Genomic DNA, 19,744 nt, shown 5'->3' with positions numbered 1-19,744 from the left:
AGCCAAAAAAATAAATAAATAAATAAAATAAAATAAGAAGGTGAAACACTGGTAAACAAAGGGAGTACCTAAAGAGACATAACAATTCCATCAGACAACTTGAAAGTTGAATACTTGTATAACCATAATAAGGAGGATTAATTATAAATAAATAAATAAATAAAGATATGAGAATAATCTAATGCACTGTTCTTGTCATTCAGCAACACAGAAGAACAAGGGTCTGACAATAATGTACAGAGAGCAACCAAGGGCATACTCTTGTGAACAGCAAAATAACAAGATAAAAGTTAACAATGTCAAAATTAATACCATTGATATGAAATGGACTATTATATTTTGCTACTGAATACTTTCTCCTTTTTAGAATTAAAATTTCAAACATTAAAAACAGATACGGCTAGTTCATTACTAACAGGCAACTCTTCCTCAAACAGTCTATCTACTCTCAGTTTCCTTCTCAATATATGAGCAGCACTTTGGTTGATCAAGCATATCATGACTATTTGTCATCCATAGATGAAAAAGATCAGAGGAAATTTTGAGCCTCCAACGTCTCTTCAATTCCTACAAAATGCAAATTAAAAATATGTAAGATTCTCCTATTATACTGTATAATTTATACATATATGAACAAGTAAAAGGGTAATTATTCAATACCTTGTTCGACAACCTCAAGAGCCTCCAACGTCTCTTCAATCTCAACTGGATTAGGTGAAGCTCTTAGCCAATCTTGAGCACAAATCAAACTTTCTACAATTTTCGGAGTTAAAGAACTTCGAAATCTATCAAGCAATCTACCTCCCGTACTAATAGCAGATTCAGAAGCAACTGTTGACAAGGGAATGGCCAAAATATCCCGGGCCATAAGAGAGAGTACACGATATGTAGAAGATTTTCCCTTCCACCAACTTAAAATGTCAAAATTTGATTGATCTTCTTCCACACCATCTTCCAAGTATCTATCCAACTCAGATTTAGCCACCTCATTTTCCTCTTCTCTCAAAAAAATTTTCCAATCTCTATCTTCTTCCAAACCATCTTCTTTTTCATTGGGCACATAAACATCTTCAAGGTTTTGAGCTAAATGAGCACCAAAGCCTGTAGGGGAAGTTATTTCCAATGATTTGTAGTGTCTGAAAAGCCTTTCCATCAAACTCTTCACCTTTCCAATGATCTCATTCACTTCTTCCGATGAATATAATTTCTTGTAACAAAACTTCACATACTTCATCTTAAAACATGGATCTAAAACCACAGCAATAATCAAGATCAAATTCCACTTTCGAATATTACAATACTTCTCAAATTTGGCATTCATCTTAATAGCCATTTCTCTAAAACGCAAATCCTCACTTTTTGTCCATCTTAAGAGGACAGTTTGCACTCCAAACACTTCACGGAAGTATTTATTACAAGTAATATATTTGGACCCTGATATGCGCTTTGTGACATTGTAGAAGTACTCTAAAAATTTAGAAAGATCCCTTATCTTCAACTAATCATCCTCACTCATCAGCTCCTCAGAAACTTCCAAACTTGTATCTTGTTCCACCAAACGTAATCCCAAACTAGGATTTTGCTCTGCTAAACGTTCAAGTGCCTTTTGAAAATCAAGGGCTGATTTCAACATTAGATATGTTGAGTTCCATCTAGTAGGAACATCCAAACATAAAGACTTTAAACTCCAAATTCTTTCATCCTCAACGCATTTTTTGAATGCTTGCAATCTTGAAGGAGAACTCCTTACATATTTCACAAACTCACGAATACGAATGATGGACTTTTTTACCTCATTTATTCCATCATTCACAATAAGGTTCAAAATATGTGCAAAACACCTTACGTGAAATAATTCCCCATTCAGCAACAATCCATTTCTTTTATTTAATTTCTGTGCCAACTTTGCTGCCGCCGTGTCATTTGAACTTGCATTATCTACGGTGATAGTGCACACTTTTTCAAGACCCCAACTTAATAAACATGTATCCACGGCTTGTGCAATAGCCTCACCACGATGTGGAGTTGGAAGCACACAAAAATTTATAATTTTCTTGTGTAACTTCCAATCTCTATCAATAAAATGAGCCGTAAGGCATATGTACCCAAGGTTTTGAATAGAAGTCCATAAATCGGTAGTGAGACACACACGTGAAGCAGAAAGTTCAAAAAGTGTCTTCAACTTATTTCTTTCACTTAAATATAATTCAATACAATCCTTCGCAATTGTGGTTCGTGAAATCATATGGAATCTTGGTTCTGCATAACTCATAAACCTTTTAAAACCCTCTTTTTCCACAAAACTAAATGGCAATCCATCAACAATAATCATCCTAGCAAGTTCTTGTCGAAGAACATCTTGGTTAAATGTCCAATTGGGATCCTGGTTTTAGGTTGATGCTGAGAATTTTCCAACTTTATCCTTATTATAAGGATAATCACAACACCTATTAAGGTGCCTACTAAGGGTAGTAGTACCATGACTACTCGGACAATTATATAGTTTGTGACAATAATTACATGTAGCTTGCATGTATGATCCATCCTCTAACAATTCTCTTGTAAAATAGTCCCAAACAAAAGATGTAGTCTTATAGGGTTTTTTCCTTTTTTTACGATTTACCTCAAAACAAGTTGATGAGTTTGAAGTTGGTTGGGTTTCAAATCTACTTTCTTCCATGTCTGACATCTTCAAGAAATACTTGCTGCAAAAACATAAAAATATATAAAATATCTAACAATTACAAACTTGAATAATAAATATATTACACAAAATAAAAAATAAAAAATGAAGAGAACAATTTACTTTTGTTGTGAAAGTTTAATTGTGAAAGTTTACTGCACAATCTTTGGGTGTTTTTGGGGAAAGTTAAACCCTTTTCCCTTTCTCAATAAAAATTATACTCTCTCTCTCTGGGATACTCTTTCCATATTGTTTCTATCTTTCCCAATCAATTGATGTCTCTCTCTATTTGTTTCTTCTATATTTCTCTCTTCGATTTCTACCGTAATATACTTCTGAATCTAAACTTATAAACTATATTCTTCTCAGGCTTATTATAAACTTATAAACTCAATTTCTACCATAATATACTTCGATTTCTACTGTAAATGTGGGAGCCAAAATGCCAACAAGAGTTTAACATAATTAGCAGGAATTTACAAACAAGTATAAGAGAGAGAATCACCTTAATAGTTGCAATCATGGACTTCTTTCTAATATCCTAAGGAATAACAAGCACATAATCCTCCTATGCAACAGCCAAAAAAAAAAAAAAATTGAAAAACCATAAACAAATTAATAAGCCAAGAAAATAATAATAAAAATAATAGTAATCTTTAATTTAATTTTAACGTAATTCTAGTTCTTATTCCTCAACATCAAGACAAACACAATTTAGATTTTTTTTTTTTTTTTTTAGACAAAGTTATACCATTCAGACTTCTAAAAAGCCACCAATCTGTCCCACAGTCTATAAATTAGAATCTCTTCTTATACTTTACTCTTTCCATTCAATTGTACTCAATTGGTGTTTTAGAAACATTGACATTACAGAAAGGCAGAAAATGTGGTTGCTAAGCCCACATTACAAAACTTCAAGTCCCTGAGAATAATAGAAAGACAACTTCATTGTGGTCACTGAGACCACATACTAGAAGTTCCAACATTATGCATTTAGAAGATTATTGATTTCAACTCACATTGTCAAAGGAAATTTAGAAATATTTGCAAGAAATTTTAACTAAAATTGTAACAGTTCATCTATTTAAAAGCTCCTTTTAATGTACATTTTTAATCTTAGTGGTATTTCCTCTCTCTGAACAGAGTTTGGGAGAGTAATTAAGGTCTTTTTAAATATATATATATATATATATATATATATGGATTTACCAAATAAGCAATTGATTAGCACAAACACACACACACACACACACACACACAAACAGATAAGGGAGTGGCAAGAAAAAGGTATAAATATTATCACATAAGCAAAATGAACAAAAATGCTCATCTCCTTCTCACGTATTCATGCAAAGCTTTTGGGCTGTGTGAGTATTTTTAATATTCAATGACACACTTACAAGTAAAACAGGAAATAGGAAACGTGAACTCCCAGAAAAATGGGCTCTTAGGCCCCTTGCAAGATTCCCAATTGCTTGAATGGCTTCAACTGCAATAGCTATGTTCACATCTCTAATAAGCTGGAGAACAAAAAAAATAAAGAAAGAAAGCCAGGAAAAACTGCATGAATATTTAACAATTTTGATGAACCGCAACACAAACAAGAAGAATATATGAATTTAGAAACTACAGATGGATAGACATATAAACTTCCAAATTCAAAACCCAGATCTGAACAGAAAATGGGATGCAATGGATAGAATAGTTATGGGCTTCACATCTTAGTTAAGCTTTAGCCTCTATAGAAATGTATTAACATAAACAAAGTATATGAGAGATCAAAAAAACTCGAACAAAATTCAATTCAGCAGTACAAAGCTTTCACGTCCACGATTTGTTAAACATTAATCGCTTTGAAAATGCAACAGAGTTATGTGACTTTGTGAAAATCCATGAAATCAAATACTATTATTAAGCATAATTTAAAGATCGAAAAAGTTAATTATTACCTCAACCCACCAGAGATGTGAGATAGAAGGAGTCCCCGAGAGATGTGAGATGGAGGTGAAGGAGTCGCTGAGAGATATGAGATAGAGGGAATCGCTGGTAGGTGAGGGAGTCGCTGAGAGATATGAGATAGAGGGAGTCGCTGAGAGCTTCACCGCGTTTCGAGTTTCACAGGAAATCGACAGGAAGGCCAGAGAGAAGAGAAGGATGAGGAGAGAGAAAGTTAGGGTTTCTTTATTGTTATTTTTTTTTTTTTTTTAATGAAATGTTTAATTTGGGCTTTCGGGTTGGGTTCGGGTTGAACCCAGCCCAAACCGAATAAGGTTGGGTTTTGAAAAAACCCAACCCGACTGAAACCCGAATTGTAAATTTATATGTCCAGATTTTAGAATTCATGAGCTGGACTCGGGTTGGGCTGGGCTAACCCGCCCAAGTTGCACCCCTAGTTTGAATAGGTCGAAAGCGTTTGATTAGAAGAAAAATGAGAATGCCTTGTTCAAATGATATGATAACACATTTGCCTCCCGCCTCGGCCCGCTCTTGTCCTCTTAATCTTTGAAATGATCAATGTATGATAAAACAAAAAAAACCTAATGTGTATGAGAAGACATTGTTACCTGGCCTTGTCAAAAAATAATAATAAATAAATAAATAGGTGGCCAATTGAATATGATGGATAAACAAAACCCAAAGCTATCTCACGTGATTACATCACTATAGTAATTTGCAAAGATAACAGAGACTAAAATAATAGTACTACTATGACAAGCAATACCCCAATAGTGTCATCATCCGCTAAAATTCTCTTTTGCTCAATTTAAATTTGCGCAAGCACTTTGGGGATGAGTGGATGCCCGTGTGGCGACAACTTTATTTATTTTGATTATTCTACTCTGCTGGCATTGGGCTCCCAGTGGAAAGTATCCGTTAGAAAGTTGACCGTTAGCAACGCTTTTAAAACTCACAATATAGAGACACACAGTCACACACACACTTCTCTAAATGAGAGAGAACCTGAAACTTCCAGATTGGCAGTGAGCTGAGCTTCTTCTTCCCCTGTTAATTTTGTCACCAGAGTCGTCCCTTCTACACGCATCTCCTGTTAACCAAACCTTCTCTCATTCACTGTCTTTCTATATCCAAATTTGTTCATCAGATATGGGTATGGTAGTTGTGATCTCTCTGCCTCTGATTCTGTTTTCGTTACTGCTTGGTTTCGGGTGTTATTTCCTGGGAAAAGCCAAGGGGAGACAAGACATTCGCACCCATGCCCAGGTTTTTGGGGTCCCAACCCCACCACCAGGCACTGCTTCACCTCCTCCAACCTATTTCAAGACAGACAACTCTACCAATGTCTAAATCTCCTCAAATATGAACTTGTGCCACCCAACCAATTCATGATGATGATGCCCTTCCACCTTAAGGCTTTTTGTTGTTTGTTTTTCTTACATATATTGTGCAGAAATATATATTTATATACATATATGTGCATTTGTTTTTGTTTGTTGAGATAAATTGTATGGTTGGTTCATGGCTGCTATTGGTAATATCAAGGTACAAAGCCCAATTGGGGCTCATATGGGTTGGTGGTGTAAATTGATTGTATGATGCAATAGTAGTAATAAAGATTGATGTCATTTCCATTAATTTCTAAGTATATAAAAATACTATAGCCAATTCAATTTTAGAATCCTCTGCCTGTAAAGATAAATCAGCCTATTCAATTCCATTCTACACTTCAACAATGCAAAACACTTTTTTCCTCCTTTTTTGACCCCCTAAACTACAAGCCCTAGTTTGGCTACATTGCGAGAGAGATCTATAGTTCAGACTAAACTCTAAAGTAACAGTTGACTTTACCAACCTGTTTGTTTGTTGGAGGTGTATTGCTGCTTGTTATGGAATTCGGTGAGAGAGTGATTCATTTTCTATCAACATCTATAAAATGAATGTTGTGGGATCCACACGACTATGAGGCCAGCTCAGACCCAGAGCGCCACCCCTGCTTTCAAAAAAAATTGACCAATTCGAATGACTTTCATATTTAACTATTTGAGTTCTAGATCTGAGAAAAGAGGTCCAAATCCAAAGTTTATAAATTATGACATTGAAGCACACCACCTCCCATCTTGCAGTCTCTGGAGCTCAGTGCCGTGGTACAATCTTGTATGGCATTCTGCAACCATTCCAAGAATGAAGTTTAATACGAATACTTGGTTAGCTGTCCAAATTAGACCATCAACACTTGACAACAAGGTAATGTGTCATCATCAAAATATCTGTGCTCTGTCATGTTGAAACGGAATCACAGAGTCACATATTCTTCAACACTTTCAGCTCCCCAATTCGGATATTCATTCAAGATAGATGCATGTTCTACTGCAATTTTCAAAATTGGGATGACCTGATCTTGTGGATCAGTAACCAATGGATGATGGCAGACGTTGCAACCAACATGCTAAGGAAGATTCGCTTCTCAGCTGTGATTTACCATACATGGGAAGAATGAAATGATCGATTTTTCGAAGAATGGTTTTGGGCAAGATCAATGGCATCATTACATCACAAAGAATGGTTTTGGGCAAGATCAATAGCATCATTACATCACTTCTCAAACTGGGTTGTCTTCGTAATTGCTCTACCTCAAGATCCTTCCTCAGCAGCTGGAGTCTCTCGCCGTACTGCTGCAGTTGACATTGCTTGAGCTTTGCTCACTAATAGCTCTTCGTTTTTTTTTTATTTTAATCAAATGTGAGAATATGACTTGGAAGAATATTAAATGACTTTCATTGAATCAAAGTTTATAATATTTAGTGAGGTTGTGTTTTTCTCACGAAGGTGAGAATGTTAATTTTTCTCACTACTTAAATGGGACATAAATTTTAAAAAAGAACCAATTCTAATGACTTAGAGATCTAAAAATAATGTCCAAACCCATTGGATTAACAAGTTGTGGTAATTTACTTATTTAACATAGTAATGGGAATGTTAATTTTTACTTTTCCAAAGAAAAAAAAAAAAAAAAAACAGGGTTAATCTTTCCCATTAATTATTTTGTTTATTTTCTTTTTTCTCTTTTCTAAAAGGACCAATTTGAACTGACCTCAAACATTGAAATTTGAGTTTAAGATCTGAAAATAGCGTTCCAATCCCATATTGAATTATCAAATTGCGGCAACTTGATTTTACTTTGACTTTATAACATTGAGTCAAATATGGATAATGGATACATTCTACTTTTAACGTGATGATAAAAATGTTATTAAAATTAATTCAAATGTGGGGGTAATAGGCACATTCTGGTCTCCTTTATGAAGGTATGAAACTAAAAAACGCTATCGAAATCGGTTGGACCATCAAGTAGAACTATTTGATTTAATTAAGTTTATTACTTTCTTTTTTTTCTTTTTTCCTTTTTTATAACCTTGGCAAGAAATAATTGATTGAATTATCAAGTTAATCTATTTAATTTAATTTAATTTAATTTATTATTTTCCCTTTTTTATAACCGTGCCAAAAATTCACATACTCACTTTTATCCCTACATTAACTTAAACCTTCTCAAATGATATATATATGTATACACACACACACAGACACACACATTAAATTACCACCCACCATTCGACATGTTATAGACAGAATCGGATACGGAAAGCCATTTTAGTTAGAACTTGCAACTTTACCCCAATCTCTCTCTCTCTTCTGTTGTCTTCTCTTCTCATATCTGTACAAAACTATGCCCATTAACAAACCCTAGTTCCCTAACAACATTCCGAACGATCCCCACCCAAGTCTCCATCCAAACCCATCTCTCTATATTTCTCTCTCAAGAGAAGGCGAAATGGACGGTGCGTGGAACAAACTGAAGAAATCACTATCGATGAAACTCTCTTTCCGAACCCAGGCATCCGAAACCGCCCCTCAACCTCCGTTGGATTTATCGGCCAATATTTCCGAATCCGACTCTCGATCCACCACGCCTCGCTTATCTTCTTCCTCTGTCTCGCGTTTGTCCAGAAGCATCAGCACTCGATCCTCCAAGGTCACCCCACTTTCCCTCATATTCTCGTTAGGTTCCGATTACTACATTTTCTTTTTTTAGTTCATTATCTGATTCGAATTTTTCTTATATTCTAAATCTCAATTTCTCGCGGGAAATACCGTTTCGAGGAGTTTTCTTATATTCCAAATCTGATTTTTTTTTTGCCGGAGATATATTTCTGGCCGTAACTAAATTATCCGGCTAACTGTTTTTTTTTGCCGCGAAAAAACATCAATGATACTCGTTGTTGCCTCGAAAGTGGCCTAATTTTCTCAGCTTCCAAACTGAAATGTTATAATTTTATTGTACTAAAATGCCCTCCGTCGTTTATTCTTTTTTCCTTTGAAAAATGACTTTTTAGTATTTGACCACGTTTCTTGTTTGATGAGATACTCGTCTAATTATTATTATAATTTAGCTCATCGTTTTCTCATGTGGTGTAATATCACACATGTGAGTCACACGTATGATGGAATTGTAAAGGTCGTGGAAACAGTGACTGTTACTTCTTTTTCCAACCGACAGTTTGTCAACGTAGAGTGGATGGATCCACTCGACTTTGAGAACCAGCTGACTCTAGGTTCTAGTGGTACATTATTTTGTCGGATTAGGATTGAGTTGGAACTGTCATGGCCAGCCTTTCATTTGACTTCCTATGTCTTTAACTTTAGCATTTAATCTAGGGTTTAATTTCAGCCTATCAGGATTGAGGTTGTCGGCGTCTATCTCATTATTAATTGGATTCTATTATTGCAACTGTAATTATCAAATTTCAAGTTTGGATTATGCTGATGCGGGTCATTTCTACAACATTTGCATTTGATTGTAACTGTGCCAGCTGTCAATACATGTACAGCACAAATTAATTGTCAGCCATTATCTATCACTTTCTTTCTTGCTGGACGTCAATCAATTCTAACTTTTTGGCAAAATTTCAGTTAATTTAATTAAGTATATGTGTATCTATCTTATTTTTGTTGGGGGGGGGGGGGGGGGACCTGTATTGTTTTTGTATTCAAATTAGAATGGTTCCATAAGCAAGTGTATTGGGGGATGGAACAGTTAGATGTCATCAGTTTTGTTAAACATACTAACAGTAGTAGTTCACAGTTTCATGAAAAATTTTGGCATATATTTTTTAGCTTGATACTTTCATTGCATGTAAATACCCATGTAAATTGGTATTTTATCTGGCCAGTCAATCCGTAATACAGTGAAAAAAAAAAATATTGTCCTAATAAAGCTTTGTATCCCACTTTTTGTAACAGCAGTGCGAAGATACAATATCATATAAGTTTCACCCATTATTTATTTATTTTTTTTTTTTCAGGTTGGCACTTATATGGTAGTTTCATAAATGATCTTGCTTTGTGAATATGATTTTTCTTGCAGAAAACATGTGCCATTTGCTTGACAAGAGTGAAACCAGGGCAGGGCCAAGCCATCTTCACAGCCGAGTGCTCCCATTCCTTCCACTTTAGTTGCATTGCAAGCAGTGTTAAGCATGGAAACCACCTTTGTCCCATCTGTCGCTCCAAGTGGAAAGACATCCCATTCCAATGCCCTAGCAACAGTGTTGATCCTCAATGTAATGGCCAAGGCCATGTTGCTCACAGCTTACTTGAAGGTCTCCGAGCCAACATCCCTCGTAATATTATACCACCACCTCTACCTCCCCATGAGCCCCGCCACTTCTCTGATGACGAGTCCCTTCCATTTATCCCAGCAGAACCCACCTCAATTGCTCACCCCCAGACATTAACTCTCAAGGCCATCCCAGAGCTTCCTTCAATTGCTGCTTCAGATTCCTTTTCCACATTTGCTGTTCTTGTCGGTGTGCGGGCACCGCCTCTTCTTGATGATGCCCGTCGCCTCGAGCGTGCACCTATCGACCTTGTCACAGTGTTGGATATTAGTGGCAGCATGGCTGGCTCAAAGCTTTCCCTTCTCAAGCGTGCTGTTAAATTTGTCATACAAAACTTAAGCCCATTTGACCGACTTGCTATTGTTGCCTTCTCATCGGGTGCCCAAAGAATCTTCCCGCTACGCAGGATGTCCGAAACAGGCCGTGAAGATGCTATCTTTGCCATTAATTCCCTTCAGGCAAATGGTGGGACCAATATTGTTGAAGGACTTAAGAAAGGGGTTCGGATTCTTGAAGAACGGCGTGAACATAATCCAGTTGCAAGCATCATCCTCTTATCTGATGGCAAAGATACTTTTAACTGTGATAACACTAACCAGCGCCGGAGTCTACATAAGCAGTCTTCCTCAAATCCAAGGCAGGTTTTGAATTATTTGAATCTATTACCTGTATCCATCTGCCCCAACAGCAGTGAAGTTGTAGATGAGATCAGGCCACCAACTATTCCGGTCCACACATTTGGGTTTGGCTTAGACCATGATTCTGTTGCCATGCACGCAATATCTGATGCATCAGGAGGCACATTTTCCTTCATCGAATCTATTGGTACAGTTCAAGATGCCTTTGCACGGTGCATAGGTGGTCTTCTTAGTGTGGTAGCTCAGGAATTACGACTCATTTTAAGGTCAACATCACTTGGAGTGGACATTGGATCTATACCCTCAGGAAGATACTTGAGTGAAATCTCTCATCAGGGGCAGCATGGTGTTGTAGAAATTGGAGACTTATACGCAGACGAGGAGAAAGAATTTCTAGTCTACCTCTCAGTTCCAGTAGCTTCAGGGGCTGTAGATAAGGAAAAGGTGGAAAAGACGTCCCTGTTGGAAGTTGTGTGTTCCTTCAAAGATAGTGTGTCAAAGGAGATGGTACAGATAGTTCTACCTGAGAGAGTACAGATACGGCGACCTGAGGTTTTGTTTCCGACAGACATGATAGTGAGCTTAGAGGTTGATCGCCAAAGGAATCGCCTCTGGGTGGCAGAAGGTATTGCAGAAGCACAAGAATTGGCTGAGATGGGAAATCTAGAGGGTGCACAGACTGTGCTTGCAGACAGGAGATCAACCCTGCTAACTTCTGCATCTGCCCAAGCAGGGGATGGTCTCTGTAACTGGCTTGAAGCTGAATTGATAGAAATAAGGAGGAGAATGGCGACCATGGAGTTATATGAACACACGGGGCGAGCTTATGTGCTTTCGGGGTTGAGCTCGCACTCGTGGCAGAGGGCCACAACTAGGGGTGACTCAACAACAACCCCAACGCTGCCGCTGAGCGGAGAAGACGGGAACTCTAGTAATACTGGGCTCATTGGCTATGACACGCCCACTATGGTGAGTATGGTGATGAAGTCTCAGACACTTAACATCAGTAACCCTCACGAACAAGTTCGGCGGCTTAACAAGTCGTGCGGCTTGACTCCAAGACGTGAATAAGGACCTCGTCTATCATCATTTCTCCGTAAGATTTTTTTTGTCCATACGGTAATAAAGGCATCAGCAATTTGACACGAAAATTTATTTCCTAATTTTTGTTTCTGTTGTTTTTTTGGTTTGATTCATTCCAAGACAAATTTATTTAAAGCGCAATTATTACTAGAAATGCAATAATATGTTAGAAACACAGTCGTCTGATGTCTTCTTCTCTTTTTTTCCTTCCTTTATTTATTTATTTATTTATTTATTTTATCTGGTGGGTTCTGTTTTATGAGTTGGTGATGCCTAGTCGTTTGCTTACCGGCTGCTCATGGTAACTGGAGCTTGTCCCTCCAATGGTAGAAAAATTCCTTTGTTTCCTGTGACAATTTATGCTAAAATCTAGGGTTATGTCGGCTCTTTTAAAATATTAACTTGATACCGTCTTGTTCTCCAAATTTTAGTGGCTATTATTATCACCTTGAGTGTAACTCCCTTAATCTCTTTTGCCTGTTCATACTGTCTTGTTCTTGATCTCTTTTGCCTAGATCGAGAACAGTTGAGGGAAACTGAGGTCACATGTTGCTATATCCTTACTGAATTGATGATTATTGGAATTTATTCGCAAATTTGCATTTAAATTTGGGCACTTTAGCTATTCAGCCATGGATGCTAAGCGGGGATCCTCATACATGGTGAATAACCAAATTCCAATTGAAATAAAATCTATATAGTTAAACACTTTATGCCTGTTTTGTTCCCTGGAATTATAATTGCCTTATTCACAGTGTTATTAACATTTTAATGCATCAGGAAAGGAACCATTTGGAAAAAATAGGAAAGTTTACTATATATCTTTATACATGTTTACTTTTAAGTATTTTGAAATGGTGTCATTGATGATTTTGAACATCATTTTTAGATGGCTGCTCCTTTTCCAAATGGATTAATTTAAGTTAACGAATTTTGCTAGTTGAAAGACTATGCAAAATGTGAATGCCTCCATTCTCTATTAAGGTCCAAAGAAAACTCATTTTTACATGTAGTGGCATTGAGCATGCTGTTCCTAGGAAGCTTTTCTTCCAAGTGGAGTCTTTGGCCAACACCTCAATTGTCTTGAGGTGGAGCTAGCCTTGTTTCGTGTACACTAGAATGTATATGCAATTTACAAGCTGTTGAAACTATGACAAGGTATTCTTTCTCTTGAGTTGCTACTTAATTTTCATATATACTCTCAAAGTAATGTTTTAGCAAAGTTTATTTATTAAATTATTTCTCCTAAATATGTTATAGGTAAGTTTAGAGATGTGCATCTTTTATGGACTATCACTACAGTGGTTATATAAGTGAAGCACTCCTTCCTTTGCTTGCATAATCAACAGCTTTAGAATGAATTGAATCCTTTTGTCAAGGACATACTAAACTCATAATAAGGTTGAACTGTTTATTAGAATATGGAATAGGTAGCATCTGATCTGACTCTCTATGTATGTATGTATACAAGAAAGAGGCTTGGCATGGGTAATGCTCATAGCTTATTCATCAGTTCCTTTAATATTGTTTTTTGGGCAATAATCATTCACTTACATGACCCTACTACTATCAATTTTTGAAAGAAATTTAATCAGCATCATGACTGGAAGGTAACTTTGGATCACTACATAAAAACTTGTTTCCTGTAAATGAGTACAGTGGATGAATTGGCAACACTTTTCTTATTTATGAATTTTACCAGCATCCTACACAGACTTCAACCATCAAACTTTTATTTTAAAAGATGAAAAATTACTATTACTGCTAGATTGCAAGATTCGTATAACTTTTTTATCTACTATGTCATAATTTGAAAGTAGTACAGATATTACTACTACCAAGGCATAATTGCTTCAGTAAAGAGAGACCTTACAATGGAAAGTGAAGTAGTAGGGAAAAATAGAAAGATAAAATGGAATCTTTACCTTTTGTTAATAGTGTTTGATTTATTCCAAGCTTTTTCTTTTTCTTGAATGAATGATATTAAAAATAATAAATAAAAAGGAAGAAGGAAATGAAATTGGTAACCCAAAATGTTTTCTTGCTCCACTTGTTTCTTTCCTTTTAAAAGAAAATAAAATTGGGAAACTCCAGTTCTAAAGAGTTATTGCTTTATTTTGTTTAAAAATTCAAGTGAAATGCTAAATTTTTTTTATCAACTACCAATCTGTACTACTATAAATTATGAAAAAAAAATCTGTACTACCATATAAATGTCAACAACATTTTAATATACATTTTTTAAATAGTTAATTAATTATTGTATCGTATATATTTACATTTCTATTTTTGATAGTCAGTTTTTAATAAATAATACATCGCATATTTATGATATATGTTTTACTTTTTGAAATGTGACCATCCACATTCTTATTGACACATGTATCATACAGAAGATGACCTATTGACAGGTAAATAGTCACACACGACACTTCGCCTATCGAACCCTTTCTCTCCCTTCTTTTTCCCGTGTTTTTTTTTTTTCCCTCCACCGCGAGATGCTTGAATTGAGCTCTTATAGAGCTTCTGTTGCGTCACCGGAGATTATTGCCCTAGCTCTCCTAGTTTTAGCAATTCTTGGTTTTTAGGGTTGGGCTTTACTTCATTGGAATGGCTGGGCGTGGGCCTTGTTTGGGCTTTGTGGTTCTCTCAGTTCTTTGGGCTCGTTTTGGGTGTTGCCTTTTCTCAATGCATCCCCTTTGTGTATATATATATATATATTAGGAGTCCAAAATAACAAAGTGATCCATTGTAAGAGATTTTTTTTTCTTTTTCTTTTTTTTTTTTTTTTTTTTTTTTTTTTTTTTTGTACGTTTGTTGAATTTAGTAAAATAATTACATATGCATCAAGAATTATTATTCAGATTCAAAATGCCCTATGAGCTCTTAATTTAAAATAGCAAATCATCCTTCTTAGATTAAAAAATTCATTCTCTCAATAAAATTTGAAATTATTTGATTGAAGAAGGATAATTGGATAATTCCTTTCACTTAAAGAAAGTTCACTAATCTTTCCTTAATATCATCTCGAGTCAATTTGTACACTTATAATAGCTCCTGAAGTTGGCAGCAAGTTACTTAAAACAATGATTGTAAGGAAACACAAATGATGCAGCTAGTAAAAAACTTATGCTACGTTTGGTGTGCAGGAATGTAATAAAATGGAATGTCTATTCCAACTATTCATTTGTTTTGTATGTAATTTAAAGTGGGAATAGTCATTCCATTAGAATGAAAATCCATTCTTGATAATGAAAATCCATTTCACAGCTTAACCTTTGGAAGGCCATTCCATTCCTAAGTAATTTTTTTTTAAAAATCAACTTCCAAAAAAATCCTCATGTTCCAAGTCCAAAAACCACTACTACCTTCTACCGTAACTATCTCCGCTTTCACCACCACCACCACCGACTTCCACCTCCACCACCACTACCACTACCCCCAACTTTCACCATCGCCCATCGCTTTCCACCACCACCGCCACTACCTTTCACCACCGCCGCCACCTTTCACTACCGCCACTACTTTCCACCACCACCGCCGCCTTTCACCACTGTTACCGTTTTCACCACCACCATCTTCCATCACTACCGCCACCGCCTTTCACCCCCATCACCGTCTTCTACCACCGCCACCACCTTCCACCACCACCAGTGCCACCGCCTTCCACCACCGCCACCACTACCTTCCACCAACACCATCGCTGCTGCCTTCCACCATTGCCACCACTGTCGTCTTTCAACAACACCACTTACACCACTACCGCTTTCCACCTCCACCACCATTTACCACTCCACTGACACCATTTATTTTTAAAAAATTATTGAAGAATGTCATTTTGTTAATTTAATTTATTTGTTACTAAGAGGGATATTTTGAAGAACTCAATTTTAAATTTATTACATTGTAAATTTTAAATTGGTCCAACCAAATACTAAAATGGTTATTATCATTTCATTCCTGCACATTTCATATTTGCAACCAAACAATAGAATGAGAATGGTGATTCCATTTCATTTCAATTCTCATTTTATTCCCACTTGTATTTCATTCCATTTTCGCACACCAAACGTAACAATATTACTGGGACAAAATACAGAAAATCCCACTCGACTTATAACCTTTTCTAGTAAACTCCCATTATCTTTTTTTTTTTTTTTACCAAAGAGCTCCTATCGACTTGTAGTCTTTTTTCAATAAATCCCCTTGTCTAATTTTTTACCAAATAACCCCCCTCAACTATCTGAAGGGGGTAAAAAAGTTGATATTTGGACCAAAATGCCCTTTAATTAAAATCTTAATTCTCCCGAACTTCAGAATTTCATATCTCACAACTTGCACATTTAAAATTTGTAAATAATATATGCACGGAAAGCGTATGAAATAAGGATTCCAAAAATTTAAGATTTGTATAACAAACCTTCATAACCAGAGAGAAATAAATAATCTAAAAATCTACTCCAACGATCTTATTTTATTTTATTTTTTAAAAATACTCAAGAAATTTGCAAGAAAATTTTCAAAATTATTCAATTGCATATGGAGCTGAATATATAAAAACTTTAGCCCCAACAAAGATCGATTTTATGATATATCATATTTTGGGTCAAAGTATTTCATTCTTTTATAGACTCACAATTTTTTTTTTTTTAAATGAATATTCGGTCTCTATTGGGACTAATCTTTTTACATGTTATGCTCCATATGAAAGTAAATAATTCTGAAAATTTTATTGCGTATTTTATAAAAAAAAAAATAAAATAAGATTATTGCAGCAGATTTTTAGGTTGTTTATTTCTCTCTGGTTATAAAGTTTTGTTAAACAAATCTTATATTTCTAAAATCCTTGTTTTATAAGCTTTCCGTGCATATATTATTTGCAATATTTGGATATATGGTTTGTGAGATATGAATTTTTGAAGTTAAAAAAAAATTAGATTTAAATAAAAGGGTATTTTGGTCCAAATATAAACTATTTTACCCCCCTTAGATAGTTGAGGAGGGTTCTTTGGTAAAAAATTAGACAAGGGGATTTATTAGAAAGGGTTATAAGTCGAGGGGGTTCTTTGGTAAAAAATTAAATGAAGGGGATTTACTGGAAAAAATTACAAGTTGAGGGAGATTTTGTGTACTTTGCCTAATATTACTGTACAAAACATTTAAAGCAACGTAATGTATTGAAACAAATAGTATGGCATTATCAAAGTATGCAATGGCACTTTGAAGTCATGATATGCAGCCTTACAATCAATTTGTAATTTAGGATTGATGTGATTTCAGAAAATAGAATTTAATGTGATTTCAGAAAATAGAATTTTGAAAGTATTAGCAATAGTTTTGTATTCTAAAAAAAAGTGCTCGCATTATAAATTTAGAAACGATTTGATTTAAGAATGATGATTTGTAAATTTCTTTCACTCAAGAAAGTTAATTAATATTTTTTAAAATTTTTGGAGCAAAAGAAATATTAAATTTTAAAAGGATAACTTGGTATTTTAAAATAAAAACTTGGAGGACATTTTAGACCTGACTAATAATTCTTAAATGCATATGTAATTATTTTTCTTAATTCAATCAAGCTGAAAAATAAACTTTTAAAATAGACTAATTAGCAGCTCTATTTAACTATAATTTTCCCTCAAAAAAATAACTAAAGAAAGCATAAGGGCCCGTCTGGCATGCGCTTTGTTTTTGGCGTTTTGTTTTTGGCTAAAACAGAAACAATGTTTTTGTTGTAGAGTGTTTTGGAAGAAAATCGAAAGTACGTTTGGGAAAGATATTTTGCTGTGAAATTATCGGAAACAGAAACATGCAAAACATGTTTGGTAGGTTATGCGTTTCAAGAATTGTGAAAACAAAACATGTTTGGTCATTACAACTGTTGCCAAAAAAAAATTAACAGAAACAAAAAAACATGTTTGATTATCAATGTTTTTAGTTTGTTTTTATAAATTTTAAGTATATTTATAAATTTATTTATATATAAATAGTTATCATATTTTTAATATATATGGAGGAATTTGAACACACAAACATATATATATATATATATATTCCATTTTTGCAATAACCTATTTACAAGTTGTTTGTAATAACCACACCTGTATAGTCCAACACAACATTAAAAATAAAAACAAACACAACTGCAAGCATAAGTGAAATAGAACGTATAATATATAACATTGGAAGAATATTACAATATACAACCGGTGTATAATGAACAAATAATCTAACCTATATTAAAAGTTGACATAAATCTGTTTTGAACAATTGTATTATTTATTACAAGAGGCAAAATGTAAATAAAACATGGTAGCAAATATTACAATTTTCTTCTAACTGCCAAAAAAAAAAAAAAAAAAAAAAAAAAACACATCTCAAAAACACTAGTCCAACTTTTCTTGTCTGCAATATATAGTGAACCTGAAAATGAAAAAATCAAAATGAATGAGTATACTCCACTGGTTACAGGCATATATTAATCAATCATTAAAATTCAATGAGCCTTCAAAGTAAGCATACCTTTTTTTCAAGCTCAGTCCCAAATTTTCTAAGTAATATTTGCTCTTAGTTATATCATCGCTTATCAAGGAAATACAGAAAATATACCAAATTCTTTGAATCTATAACAAGCCTGAATTTAAGAGAATCTACTGTCAGCGGGCTCCATTGATAACAAACCTGCAACATTTGCATGAGCACTTTCCGAAAGGTCATTTACGTCAAACCCTAAATTAAATCATGCAAGAATTCATATAATATTTATTAGCAGGACAAACAGTAGAATTTTGGTTCCAAACATATGTAACACATCAAGTTTTACTTCAGGATTATAACACAATTTTCCCTCTTGTAGTGAAAGTTCATGAAAAGGAAGATAATAAATATTTTTTTTTTGTTTTTTTTTTTTTTTTTTGCCCTCTTTTTGTAAAATTCAAAATCGAACCCAACTACTTTAATTACAGTACCGAATTGTACGACTTCTAACTCAGGATTGCAACAACCATTATAAATCAAAAAGAAAATAATGCAAGTTTCTCAAAGGAATAAAACTTACAATCAGTTGAGAGAAAACCACCAAATAATGTTATTGGTTGAGAAGGAGCAGTTGGGCACATCCATTTAATCTGCATCAAATATATTTAACCAAAATACGTTGTGATTCTATAAATGAAAATGATGTCCTTTTCTATTGCAAATCAGACAAACACTTAATATAATTGCTTATATATGAAACGATCTCAAGATATCCTTACATTTGGAAAAGGGAGAGTCTCTAAGACAAAATCGAACAACTCCGAACCGAAGAACACTTGTAATCACACTAAAACAAATGTTTTAGGGCTTCAAAGGACTTGCACTATTATTACCTGACCTTCTTCTTCAATATCGCAGGAGATACGTTTGGGTCGCTTCCAAAATCGCCAGACCTAGGGTTTCAGAGGGGAGAGAAATTTTCGGGTCAAAATGAAGCAAAATGTTGCAAGTCAGCTTTTGTACGATTGGCGAAAGTTGTTTCTTCCGCTACAGTGATTGTATTGGGCATACAGTACTAAAACAAGATAAAACACCATTTTGGTGTTTTACTTTTTGGCCCAATTTTTGACAATATTTTGTTACTGTTTCAAACAAAGTAATAACTACCGAACATGTTTTGGGCCCGAAATGAGCTACTGTAGCAGCCCTACAACAAAAACACTTGA

At 34.8% G+C, this 19,744-nt stretch overlaps 2 protein-coding genes and 1 long non-coding RNA gene across 4 annotated transcripts; 2 read left to right on the top strand and 1 right to left on the bottom strand.

Moving 5' to 3' along the window:
* Positions 1–5,625: 5,625 nt before the first annotated feature.
* Positions 5,626–6,277, top strand: LOC132268229 (uncharacterized). The gene has a single exon (XM_059769045.1). The coding sequence runs from the start codon at positions 5,789–5,791 to the stop codon at positions 5,987–5,989; it is 201 nt and encodes a 66-aa protein (XP_059625028.1). The 5' UTR covers positions 5,626–5,788; the 3' UTR covers positions 5,990–6,277.
* Positions 6,278–8,227: 1,950 nt separating this feature from the next.
* LOC132268222 (E3 ubiquitin-protein ligase WAV3-like) lies at positions 8,228–12,216 on the top strand. The gene is made up of 2 exons (XM_059769034.1): positions 8,228–8,675; positions 10,068–12,216. Exons 1-2 carry the CDS (start codon positions 8,475–8,477, stop codon positions 12,027–12,029), a joined length of 2,163 nt encoding a protein of 720 aa, XP_059625017.1. The 5' UTR covers positions 8,228–8,474; the 3' UTR covers positions 12,030–12,216.
* A 5,981-nt stretch (positions 12,217–18,197) lies between these two features.
* On the bottom strand, positions 18,198–19,555 carry LOC132268216 (uncharacterized). Of its 2 annotated transcripts, XR_009469256.1 has the most exons (3): positions 19,298–19,554; positions 18,564–19,168; positions 18,198–18,464 (listed from the first exon to the last, which is right to left on the bottom strand). It is a non-coding gene; the product is annotated as an uncharacterized LOC132268216 (long non-coding RNA). The 2 variants fall into 2 exon arrangements; XR_009469255.1 differs by having other exon boundaries at positions 18,198–19,168; positions 19,298–19,555.
* Between the last annotated feature and the right edge of the window lie 189 nt (positions 19,556–19,744).

Source organism: Cornus florida, unplaced genomic scaffold (genome assembly GCF_030987335.1).
Source record: "Cornus florida cultivar Cherokee Brave unplaced genomic scaffold, ASM3098733v1 CherokeeBrave_3.0.0_Hap2_Chr01, whole genome shotgun sequence".
In the NCBI taxonomy this organism is placed as follows: domain Eukaryota; kingdom Viridiplantae; phylum Streptophyta; class Magnoliopsida; order Cornales; family Cornaceae; genus Cornus; species Cornus florida.
Note: the sequence above shows the minus strand (reverse complement) of the source record. Positions and strands in the feature narration are given on the sequence as shown.

Excerpts from the sequence above, each read along its gene's own strand:
- LOC132268222 (XM_059769034.1), top strand. The coding sequence starts at position 8,475 with ATGGACGGTGCGTGGAACAAACTGAAGAAATCACTATCGATGAAACTC. Across the intron at positions 8,676-10,067 it reads TCAGCACTCGATCCTCCAAG|AAAACATGTGCCATTTGCTT; the intron begins GTCACCCCACTT and ends TTTTTCTTGCAG.
- LOC132268229 (XM_059769045.1), top strand. The coding sequence starts at position 5,789 with ATGGGTATGGTAGTTGTGATCTCTCTGCCTCTGATTCTGTTTTCGTTA.